Here is a 12,625-nt window from a genome sequence, read left to right as displayed (position 1 = left end):
TTAAATTTTTAACATTTTTCCCCTCTTCACCACCGGATTCTTCAAACTTCCCCACCGGCACCGCCTTTGTCTCCAACTTCCAACCCACCAATTCCCCTGGTTCACCAGGATTATATATATAGAAAAAACCAGCCATTGAACTTACTCTTATTGAACTGAAGCTTGTTCCCTCTCCTTTCAGCTTCTCCGTCAACTCCTCCGGCATCACCCGATTTCTTTGCTGAACTCGAAGGACTTGCCGTTTAGTTTCCAGACTTTTACACCGAGTGTTTCCCGGAATCACCGAGCAGCGCCAACATATCAAGCTGTTCCCATGAAACGCTATCGCCGAGAAGTAAATGTTCCGATCAGGACGGAGATCGTAGGTTCCAAACCAGGTCTTCAACTCGGGATTGAAGCAATAAGTCGTGCCGGATATATTCTCTTCATGAAAATTGTATTTGTACTAGCACGACGGAGAGCCACGTTGAAGCTGCTGAGTCTTTAAGCATGGCGGGCAACGACTCGGTCCTTTCCCAAGTACGAGTCTTGATGTCGTAGATTTCGACCACCAAAGGGTCGTCCTCGAACCCCCAGACTCCACCGGCGATTACTATGAGTTCACCGACCACGGCGGCTATGGGATCGACGCGGTAGACTGAGGGTGGATCGACGTGGTGCCACGACAGATGGAGAGGGTCGACGGAGTAGGAGAACACGGAAGAGTTGAGGAAGTAGAGGAGCGTAGAGTTGGAAGAACACAGTGTTGAGCACGAAACGTGTTCAGGTGGATGCTTTCGGTTGATCCGGAGCCAGATGTCGGAGCGGGGGTAGTAAGCGAAGGCGGCGGTGGCGTGTGGGTGGTAGATGCTTTGGGTGTGGACCAAGAGCCATGGTTTGGGTTGCTGAGGCGGCGGATGGAGGAGAACACGGCAGCGTTCCAGGCCTTGGAGACGAAGCAGGATGGGAGAAGAAGGTGGAGAGGAACGCGAGAGAAAATGGTTTCCAAGACAACTCCATGAATGGCCACCTCCACTCCTTTCTGCTCTGGCTAAACTCACGATATAATGCCCTCAAAATAAATAATTCACGAAATAACGTTATCCCAACATTATTTGCTGAAATAGGGCGAAATCAACAGTGTGGTCGTAGGTCGCCATGCCTTCCGGGCGACCTACGACGTGGCTTGCTCTGCATGGGACATGCACAACCCAACCATAGGTCGCCATGCACTCCCAGCGACCTCCTAGGTCGCCATGCACGCCTGACGACCAAGGAGGTCGCCATGCACTCGGGGCGACCAAGGAACGGTTCATGCATGGGACACTCGGGGCCATGGAGTCCCGGCAAGGTCGCGAGCATGGATGGGCGTGCTCCTTTGGCGAGATGGGCGTGCATGGGCATGGAGGTCGTTGGCTGGTAGGTCGCAGGGCATGCATGGCGACCTACCAGGTCGCTGGGCGTGCATGGCGACCTGGTAGGTCGCCGGGCGTGCATGGCGACTACCCCCGGTACCATGGAGTCCCGGCAAGGTCGCGAGCATGGATGGCGTGCTCCTTTGGCGAGATGGCGTGCATGGGCATGGAGGGTCGTTGGCTGGTAGTCGCAGGGCATGCATGGCGACCTACCAGGTCGCTGCTGGCGTGCATGGCGACCTGGTAGGTCGCCGGGCGTGCATGGCGACCTACCCCCGGTACTGTAGAGGACACCACTTGAGCAATTAATCTGACGATCCCACTATTTCGTGAAAAAAAAAATTTCAACGCACTATCAACGAGATTTTGCCCCCACGTAAGTGTATTACATTAATAGAGTTCCAACCTAGGATTGAAATGGCTGAAGAAGAGCAGAAGGCAAAATCTCGTTGATAGTGCGTTGAAATTTTTTTTTTCACGAAATAGTGGGATCGTCAGATTAATTGCTCAAGTGGTGTCCTCTACAGTACCGGGTAGTCGCCATGCACGCCCGGCGACCTACCAGGTCGCCATGCACGCCCAGCGACCTGGTAGGTCGCCATGCATGCCCTGCGACCTACCAGCCAACGACCTCCATGCCCATGCACGCCCATCTCGCCAAAGGAGCACGCCCATCCATGCTCGCGACCTTGCCGGGACTCCATGGCCCCGAGTGTCCCATGCATGAACCGTTCCTTGGTCGCCCGAGTGCATGGCGACCTCCTTGGTCCCGGGCGTGCATGGCGACCTAGGAGGTCACTGGGAGTGCATGGCGACCTAGGTTGGGTTGTGCATGTCCCATGCAGAGCAAGCCACGTCGTAGGTCGCCCGGAAGGCATGGCGACCTACGGCCACACTGTTGATTTCGCCCTATTCAGCAAATAATGTTGGGATACGTTATTCGTGAATTATTTATTTTGAGGGCATTATATCGTGAGTTTAGCCCTTACGTGGGTATAACCAAAGAGGCAAAGAAGATAACTGTGCCGCTCGTAACGGTACAAAATAGGTTTTTTTGGTCCTAATTTTAATTTGAAATGATCTCTCTTCTATTCCAACTCAAATACATCTAAAATTACAATATTTTTTACTTGTTTTGAATTTATCTTAAATTTTAAATGTAAATTAAAGTTAATAAATAATTAAATAAAATATACATTTAATTAATTTTGAGTTGATGATAACTGATTAAATTAAATTTTTGTTAAATTATCGGTTAGAGCTATAATTTTTAAATTATATGTGAATTAATTTTTTATGTTATCTTCATACTAATAAGAATGTTTTTTTAATATTTATGTGTTAATTTAAATATTAAATTTAATATTTAATAGTTTAATATTAAATTGAAATATTTTATTTACTAATAAATTGTGTACATATAAGATTCCACGACATTTATTATTTTTGATAATTTAACATGATAATTATTAAAAAATAAATTGTTTTCTCAGTATATTATTTTTGATAATATATTTTTTGATAATTTGAAATGATAAAATACAAATCATAAAATTTTAAATGTTTATTTATTTATTTATTTATTTATTTATTTTTATGTTATCTTTCTATGAATTTTTATTATTCTTGATGTTTTCAAAAATAATTATATATAAGTTTTCACTTATGTGATATAAGATTTTAAATTTTAAATTTTTTAATTTTTTATTATTATTCTTAATTATCTATTTTAATTTATCAATTATCTTAAAAAATGTAGAATTAAAATGTGAACGATACATATATATATATATATGCTTAGTATGTGTAATTATTTTATTATGCTTCTCTTAAGCAGCCAAAAGGAGTACTTTCAGAAGAAATAGCTGCCGGCTGCCCCTAGGAAGATCACCTCAGCCAAGCGCAGCCCATCGTCGCTGAGCTCTTCCAATAAAGAAGATGAAGAAGATGTTGTCCGTGTGAATCCCACTGGGAACAAACGTGATTTTCTTTCTTTCATTTTTAAACTTGGATTTGTAGGTAACTGATGCTGCTCATCCCGTAGCAAGAGAACAAGTAACTCAAGTTTTACATTCGAATTCCAATACTCGTTTAGTTTTAATTTTACATCACCGGAGAAGGGACAAATATCAACGTAATTCATCAAGTAATAACAACTTCATAAATTATGTAGATCCTTTCATGGATACATGTACTCTACATGATAGTTTAGGTTGGGATTGTAGGGCACATGCTTTAACACTTACCCACGAAAGACCTGTAGCTGTAGGGAGAGACAGCATGGACATATGCTTCAAAGAAGTCCTTGTTCTCCTTCTCGAGCTCTCTCCACACTGCAAAAACACATCAATGACATTAAACGCCGGAACCTCAAACCCGACGATCACCGTCGGCTCGTCGACGCATCACCTGTGATTGTAACGCACGGCTGAATGCTCGCATACTGTGCCAATGCCTTGACGGATTGTTGTTGGTTCATGTGAAGAAGCAAGCACCTCTCTAGCATTTCTGAACCGCAAATCTTCTGGTTATAAACTACAAACGCCGAGATTCTTGGAAAGAATAATTGCAGTGCGAGTGTTAGTACTAGGGTATTACATACCATTCGGATGTAGCTATGTGGTGGCAATGAAGACAAGGAACAAGATGGCGGTAGTTGTAACAGTAACCATATTTTCCCCGAACAGAATTGGACAAAAACGAAAGGAAAAATAGAACTGCAGACAAAGCTACTAAGGGAGAAGAAAATTATTTGAAGGACCAAATGAGAGCGACTGTTATCCAGAGATAATCTGAGTGAAGGGCCAAAAGAGACAAGATATCCAATCGAGAGATTCACCTCATCTTGAGGAGATAAGAATATTGAAAGCATTCCCATCAGCCGAACCATGACCGATCGCTGCATGCATTTGTTGTTGTCGTGGATGGTCCCCTTAATGAATGAATGGTGACCATACGGGACGAGGGTGTTGGTTTTGTGTAGGAAACATGGGACACGTTTATGGGGTTCGATCTTGTGGCACAAATATAAGGGCTTTTTGAATTTGGTATTATTAGTTTAAAATAAATGCGGGATATTATTCGTTTGAAAGACTTTCAATCGTTTGCCAATGAACGTTCATACATCTTTGTAGACGCCATGTTTGAACCTAAGATCCCGAAAGATAATAATAATCCTTTAAGGAAATTGTTTGAACCGTATAAAAATAAATAGAAGTAGATTTAAAATTAGGTAAAAGTTTTTAAAGATTGAAATTAAACAAAAGGAAATTTTAAAGTCTTGACTACTATATATTTTATAATAAATAATAAATATAGAATATTATAAATATTAATATTAGACTAAATTATATATTTTAGAAATAAATTAGGATCGGTTTAAGATTAAATAAAAAATTAAGAATTGAATTGAATACTTACGTTGTATTATCTGATGATGACACATTAATATTATTGTCAATGTTTAATAGCGGATGATAAAACAAAACTAATAAGGCTAAACTCACGAGATAATGTGCTGGGAAATTTTATTTCACGAGAAAATGCTCTCGTCAGACATGTAGGTCGCCAAGTGCTTCGGGCGACGTAGGTGAGATAGTGTAGGTCGCCGTGCCGTCCACGAGTTATGTTGAGTTCAAGGTCGCCATGCACGCCCATCATGGCCATACGTCGTCATGTGAGCCGAAGTTGGTCGCCTTGCAATTCCAGGTCGCATGGGTTTTCCAAAAGGAGTTGCATATGTGTTCTTCTCCATGCTTTGACCATGGTGGATTGTCTGCTAATCGATCCTTAATTAATGTTAATTAGGTCGCATGGGTTTTCCAAAAGGAGTTGCATACGTGTTCTTCTCCATGCTTTGACCATGGTGGATTATCTGCTAATCGATCCTTAATTAATGTTAATTTAGTGCTTTTTTCGTGTGAGCTATTCATTTGCTTCAAAATTACTATTAATTTTAGAGACGTGATACAATGCAATTGCAGTATTTGCATTTGTTGATATTATATGTGTACATGTACCATGCATGCAATTTTAATGGCTATTATTTATAATAATTATTAGAGCTAGCACGGGCGTGCATGGCGACCTGGAATTGCAAGGTGACCTACTTCGGCTCACGTGGCAACCTATGGTCATGCTGGGCATGCATGGCGACCTTGACCTCAACACAACTCGTGGACGGCATGACGACCTATGCTATCTCACCTACGTCGTCCGGAGACTTGGTGACCTACATGGGGACTGTAGCATTCGTCCTATCTGAGCAATTAATCTGGCGAAAGTATTATTTCGTGAAATAAAATTTCCCAACACATTATCTCGTGAGTTTTGCCAACTAATAACGTTAAGTATAATTTTGAAGAAAATATTAGGTGATCAAAATAGAAACTAAATAATAGGTGAGTGGTCAAATAGATAGTTTACCCTTACTGTTATTTATTTCTTCTCCCCTTTCGCTCCTTTTTTTTTTCTTCGATTCTTTGTTTGCTTTTAGAGGTCAAATACTTTCAGAGCCTATAGACTGTATTTTCATTTCTGGGTGGTTTAAGATTGGTTTGCAATTGCAGGATATGGGCTGTTACTGTTGTTTGGATTTGATTCGAGGAGAACGCTTTCGTATCGCAGGTAAGCTCTTTTAGACTATTGTGTTCTCCATGCCTTTGATGATGTTTTCTTTAGATTTTTCCCTTTATTATGTTACCATTTATAAAAAAGGGGTTTCTTTTGTTTCTTTTTCTGTTGGGGAATTCATCGAGATGTGAAATTGATCTAAATCTTCTTTTCGTCTTCTCCGGTATCAGAAGAATGCATCGAATCAGCTGCAGTTATCTGGAAGCCGTAAGTTTTTTTTTCCATTTATAGCAATCGGTTTCTGTTTTAATTTCTTTCATTGTCTTATTTTGTTAGGAAAAACCACACATTCATCTTTTTTTTTCTTAAGTTTTTAATGGCAATTGATCCATCTTTTGTTGAACTTTCAGTGCCTGCTGGGTGTACCATTGATGCGGTGAATTATTTTGGAAATGAGCGTCTCAGTCACATGGTTCCACCCAATAAAAGAAGCCGGGAAACAGAAGAGATTCTAAGGCAGCAAAAGCTACAAATTTCCTTGAATTATAGCATTTGTAAAGAGGAAGCTGACCGTTCCACTATCATTCCGAATCCTCATGCTGTATCAACCGGCTTACGACTATCATATGATGATGATGAGCGGAATTCATCTGTGACTTCCGCTAGTGGAAGCATGACACAAGGAACATCAATGATCCCGTCACTCGGTGACAATGTTGCAACTGAACTTGATCGTCAAAAAGAAGAAATTGATCAATATATCAAACTGCAGGTACGATTACGGTATTGCCAACCAAGTATAGTAAAATGATACTTATCATGGTAGTGCTTAATAACTCATATTTATGTTGCTGCATTTACCTTCTACATGGCCCGTAGACACTTCTTACTTTCTTTGTTTACTGCATAATCCCGATGAATTCTCTGTTGGAGTTATCCCTCGGTTTTAGGCTCCTAAATTCCGTCTTGGTAATGACGATGCTATCTCATAATAAAGCTCACATGCTCGTGGCTGTTTGTAATGCTGACATTGAGATGTCTAGGAGGATGTTTAGTCAGTTCATTGTGGTTACTTATTTCCTCATTTAGTCTTTGCATTGTTCTTACTATAAAAGTTAGTAGTAGGCTATCTAGTCGAGTATCGGTTTAAATGTGATGGTATCTGATGCCCTTTTTTCGGAACTCCCGAATTTTTCTGTTATCAGCAAGAGCACATGACAAAGGGAATGAGAGACCTGAAGCAAAGGCACACAGCCTCTTTTCTTGCCGCTGTCGAGAAAGGCGTCTGCAAGAAGCTTAAGGAAAGACGTGGAACCAGAGACCGTGAATAGCAAGAACAGGGAACTGGTTGAGAGAATAAAGCAGTTGGCCATGGAAGCCCAAAATTGGCACTGTAGAGCAAAACATAACGGGTCGTTTAATTTCTTGAAGACCAACCTTGAGCAAGTAACCTCACAGCACATGTGCTGAACAGCTGGGAAGGAAGGTTTTGGAGACAGTGAAATCAATGATGCTGCCTCTTAAATCGATCCCAACAACTTCCTCAGCGTTCTCGTTGCTAGTGGAACGAAATGCGTTTCCGGGAATCACCATGGCATGATCTGCAGAGCATGCAAAGCAAAGGAGGTGTCCATCTTGTCGATGCCATGCAGACACCTTTGCTTATGTAAAGAGTGTGATGTGCTAATCAGTGTGTGTCCTGTATGCCAGGGCATGAAAACTGCTGGTGTCCAAGTTTACTGGTCCTAAACCGTGAAGCAAATTACTCGGAAAAGCGAAAAATAAAATTCTAGCCCCCGCCGTGTGACATGCCGCCAGCATTTTCTTACCCCTAAACAGACCATGTATGAAAATGAAAGGATTTCTTGAAATGGAGTTTGTAAAGCATCCCCTGTTCTCTCTCTCTCTTGCATGCTTTCTTTTAAGGTGATGTGCAAGATGCTATGTGTTACTTGTCTTGATGTTTTTCTACGTGATACCAATAGCTAAGTAAATCTGCTTTTAAGTTAGATTCTAGGATAAATTATGCATTTAGTACCTAAACTATCAATTTTGGTCAGCTTTAATACCGAAACTTTCAATTTTTTTAAAATCATACTTGATGTTTAGTTTTTATTTCATTTTAGTACATGCCGTTAAAAACCTAACGCATTTAGTGCCTAAACTATCAGATTTGATTCATTTTCGTACCAAAACTTTTAGTTTTTTTCAAATTCATACTTAACATTTAGTTCTTATTTCGTTTTAGTACCCATCGTTAAAAACCTAACATGTTTAGTGACTAAACTATCAATTTTGATCCGTTTTCATATCTAAACTTTCAATTTTTTCAAAACTTGACATTAAACTTTGAACGGGATATTAAAATGAAACAAAATTTAAAGTTTTTCACGGTGAGGTACTAAAATGAAACAAAAATTTAACTTTAGGTATGAAATGAAACAAAAATTAAACTTTAGGTATGATTTTGAAAAAGTTGTAAGTTTATGTATTAAAACAAACTAAAACTAATAATTTAGATACTAAACTCGTAATTTACTCTATATTCTTTAAATGCTTGGAGCACATGTCAAACAACAATCTAGCAAGGGAGGATGAGGAGAAACACGTTGTGAATAAAAAAACGAGTTAGATAAATCGTTCTAATAAATTTTTACAGAATTTAATTTGAATTAACTAATTAATTGATGTAGTAGCAATAATTAATAAATGAATACAAATAATATATTTATTTATCTTATATTTAAAGTCTGAATCTCTTTGAGTATATGATAATTGATGCAAAATTTATAAAAATAATTTTTTTTTTAGTTGGAAATACTACTTATTGAGTTAAGAATAGCTTTGAGAAGTTTTTATTATATCGATTTGAAATTATTTTGTTCGCATATTTTATTTAAATGGTGTTGTGATTGTTTAAATATATTTAATATTTGGGGTAAAGTACACAAATGGTCATTTGAATATATGATTACTTTATTAAGTCATTCAACTATTAAAATTTACAAAATATTCCTTCCACTGTAGAGTATTGTTTTGACGAGTCATTCGATTATTAAAGTTACAAAATGATCACCCGACTATTTATTATGTTCTAAACTCGTTCTTTTCCGTTAAAAATATATAATGAGCTAACATTAAAATTGATCCCAGAATCCCAAACGAAAATCATGTCTCAGTCATCATGTGAACATTCAGCTTAGATAATCGCTAGTTTTTTAACGAAAAATGGCAAGTTTGGAATATAATGAATAGTCGAGTAATTGTTTTGTAATATTTAATAGTCGATGGACTTAATAAAGTAGTACTCTATAGTCGGGGGACCATTTGTACTTTACCCTTAATATTATTGATGGATTTTGAAGACATATATAAAATTAGTTTATAGAATTCTCGTTTATCTAAAAACGGAAAACTTTGGATTAAATATCTAATATACAAAAAGTATAGGGATCTATATTTTGTATATAGACCTTTGTAAACTCTACTCTCTTTATTTCCAAGTTAAGGATAAGACAATTAGCCGCCAGTGGCGTCAGAGATGGCGAGCATGACGGTGTTGCATTCGATTTCCGTAATTGGACCGTGGAGACAACCGCAAATAAACGGGAATTTCCGTATGGGAAAGCGTTGAGGTGCTTCGGGATTTCGGCGGCGAAGAGACGGAGCTCTGTAGTTTTGGCTCGAGACGTTCACTTCTGGAAACGGACTCCGAAGCTGAATTGCTCCAACAACGAAACGTCGTCGTCGTCGTCTTCTGAGATGATGACCTCGAGCAAGGCCCGCCTCAGGAAGCCGTCCTCAAAGCAATTTCAGGTTCCCTTTATCTTTTGAATTAAACTTTTTGATTTGTTTCTATTATTTTCGGTGGATTTGTTTGGTTCTTTATGTTTGAATATGGATTAGTATATTTATCAGAGTATGAATGGAATTCGATGCTTGCTTAAATCCTTGCAGTTTATTTTTGCTTTTCCATATATTTTTATTCGGTTTAACTATTAGTTTGGAATTCAGAGGTATCAAAGACAGAAGGAAGAGTTGGAGAAACCAGAAATGTGGTTATTGGCGGTACAGTAGCCGATGATTCGACTAATGAATGGCTTGCTTTGGATCAGAAGGTATACCTTATCCACACTTAACTTCAGATCATGTCGAGGGTTTGCGATGATTGTTTCGTTACTTGTAAACTAAATTCGAAGAGATTTAAGTTCGATCGATTGGGGAATTTCGTTATACGGCTGTATGTGGTACATGCAGCTTTTTAGCCTTATGATGATGAATGGTTTGAGACTGTTTTGGCTGCTTACTTTGCTTTTTTTTTAACTTGTCAGGTCAATTCATACCCCTACCGTTAGAGGATTTACCGCGATTGGAACAGGAGGTATGATTTTGTGCAATCTATGGTTGTTGCTGTGGAATCTGTGATACAACAGCCTATTCCCGAGGTACATACACAGCTAGATGAACTCATACTGTTGAAAATAGACAGCAGAATTCGATATGACATTTTAGTTTCTAAGCTCATGCACTTGGATGTTTTCTGATGGAGAATAAGTGGATTCTCAAGAATTCCCCTTTCGTATTGCACATTTCTGGATCATATAGAACAATGATTGACTACAGTATTAATCGAAACCTCAGAATGTGCTTTAATCAGGTAGTGTTACTTATCGGTCAGATTTGACCGAAGGAAGAATTTGGAAATTTTATATTGTTATAAGAGTTTAGAAAGCCTGAAGTTCAGATGGAATAGGAATTCTTGCAACCTTTGAAAGTGAGTACCTCAATAGTCGTGGCATTTGGATGCAAGAGACTAACTGCCTGCACTAGGATGATACTGTGTAGAACTCTGTTGCGGTATTCTATTGATTTTGGGGATTGGAGCTGCAAACCTAGTTCTTTAAAGGGTGAAAAGCATGCACCGACAATTGATTTTGATGACCTATTTGAAGAAAGGCTAATTTATTTAGCGTTTTGGGCAACTTTGATCTAACACACTTATCTCATTATTAAAAAAATTGATTTAGGCAAAGATTGAAAGTATATGTTATGTAGGCACATCTTGGGGGTGAGGTATCTGACTCGCCTTAAATAAAACCTGGGGCTGAGGAAAGAAAATGAACTTGGGCTTAAGGTGATGAACTTATGGCTTGATAATGTGGTTTTGCCCTAAAAGGCTGCATGACAGGGAAGTAAGTTTTTGCATAGCTATTGTCTCGTTAACATTCATGGCAATATCAAGCTGTTCTTACACTAACATTGAATCCCCTGTGTTGGAGAAGTTCAAAGGATGAAAAAGCTTAAGTATGACTAATCACGACGAATTTGTTTGGTTTCTTTTTATTTTTTGCATAAAGATTTTTCTTCTGGGAATGAATTAAGATCAGTGTTGAAACATAAACTGCTCTTTCAATTTTCTCTTCTGCTTCTTTTCACAATCTAACAACTTGTTGGGACAGGGTCGGGTGAAGCAGAAGTTATCATCTAGGGGGAAGTACGTATCTGTTAACATCGGTCCCGTCCAAGTTGTTTCTAGTGAACAGGTTCGCGTCTCTCTTTCACACAAACGCATGCCCGTGCTTGAGTACTTTTTATAAATCTGATAGAACTTGTTGTTTTGAGCAGGTTCAAGCCGTATATAATGCGATGAAGCGAGACGATAGGATGAAATACTTTTTATGATGCGATATGATCTTCATTCTCGTTTTGATTTGAATGTGATCATGTAGAGACTTCCTGGATTTACTGTCTGGGCTGGTTGATGTTATTTGGAGCAACCAAGAGGCAAGGAATGCCCCTTTGCTAAGCCATGTCGATCTGTTGGTTTATTGTATACTATAGTTTATTTATTAATCACCATTGAGGCTTTGACATAATGCAAACAAATTTCAGCTTAATTTATAATCTTAGGGTTTGTCTTTGATTATTTTTATTGAATATAATTTAAAGGTACTTGACAGTGTTTTAGTCCCACCTGTGGAGTATTTATATTGTCATGGTATTAATTAATTTAAAAATTAAATTTACAATTATGTTTTATTTATGTGTAAAGTCCCCGGACTATAAGATACTATTTTATTCAGTCTCTTGACTATTAAAAGTTATAAAATGGTTCCCTGATTATAGAGAGTTGTTTTGTTGAGTCATTCGACTATTAAAAGATATTAAATGGTTAGTCGACTATTTATTATGTTCCAAATTCGTCTTTTTCAGTAAAAAATAATAATCATCTGAGCTAGACGTTAACATGTTGATTGAGATATGGTGTTTATTTGAGATTATGAGATCATATTTTATCATATCTCAGACAACAGACTAACGTATAACTCAGATTGACGTCAAAATTTTAACGAAAAATGATGAGTTTAGAACATAATTAATAATCAAGTGACCATTTTGTAACTTTCAATAGTCAAAGAATTCAACAAAAATAATTCCCTGCAATCAGACGATCATTTTATAATTTTCAATAATCAAAAAACTAAATAAAACATTATTCTATAATCGGGGATCATTCGTATATTTTGCCCTTTATTTATTTATTTTACATTCAAATTTAATTTATTTACTTTTATTAAATCGATTTGAGTTGTGGATACTTTTATTAAAATCAATTTCTGTTACCGATAATTGGATATTTGTTGTAGCATAACAAAAAA

The 12,625-nt window shown here is 38.1% G+C and overlaps 1 protein-coding gene and 3 pseudogenes across 1 annotated transcript; 2 read left to right on the top strand and 2 right to left on the bottom strand.

Annotated features, from left to right (window-relative positions):
* Positions 1-2,098, bottom strand: LOC120211349 (annotated as a pseudogene).
* Positions 2,099-3,459: 1,361 nt separating this feature from the next.
* Positions 3,460-4,284, bottom strand: LOC120211348. Its single transcript, XM_039209900.1, has 2 exons — positions 3,804-4,284; positions 3,460-3,727 (listed from the first exon to the last, which is right to left on the bottom strand). Exons 1-2 carry the CDS (start codon positions 4,282-4,284, stop codon positions 3,630-3,632), a joined length of 579 nt encoding a protein of 192 aa, XP_039065831.1. The 3' UTR covers positions 3,460-3,629.
* A 1,914-nt stretch (positions 4,285-6,198) lies between these two features.
* On the top strand, positions 6,199-7,742 carry LOC120211532 (annotated as a pseudogene).
* A 1,765-nt stretch (positions 7,743-9,507) lies between these two features.
* Positions 9,508-11,933, top strand: LOC120211346 (annotated as a pseudogene).
* Positions 11,934-12,625: the final 692 nt, after the last annotated feature.

Source organism: Hibiscus syriacus, unplaced genomic scaffold, assembly GCF_006381635.1.
Source record: "Hibiscus syriacus cultivar Baekdansim isolate YM2019G1 unplaced genomic scaffold, ASM638163v2 tig00109972_pilon, whole genome shotgun sequence".
Taxonomy (NCBI): Eukaryota; Viridiplantae; Streptophyta; class Magnoliopsida; order Malvales; family Malvaceae; genus Hibiscus; species Hibiscus syriacus.
Note: the sequence above shows the minus strand (reverse complement) of the source record. Positions and strands in the feature narration are given on the sequence as shown.

Excerpts from the sequence above, each read along its gene's own strand:
- LOC120211348 (XM_039209900.1), bottom strand. The coding sequence starts at position 4,284 with ATGGTTCGGCTGATGGGAATGCTTTCAATATTCTTATCTCCTCAAGAT. Across the intron at positions 3,728-3,803 it reads GCCGTGCGTTACAATCACAG|TGTGGAGAGAGCTCGAGAAG; the intron begins GTGATGCGTCGA and ends GTGTTTTTGCAG.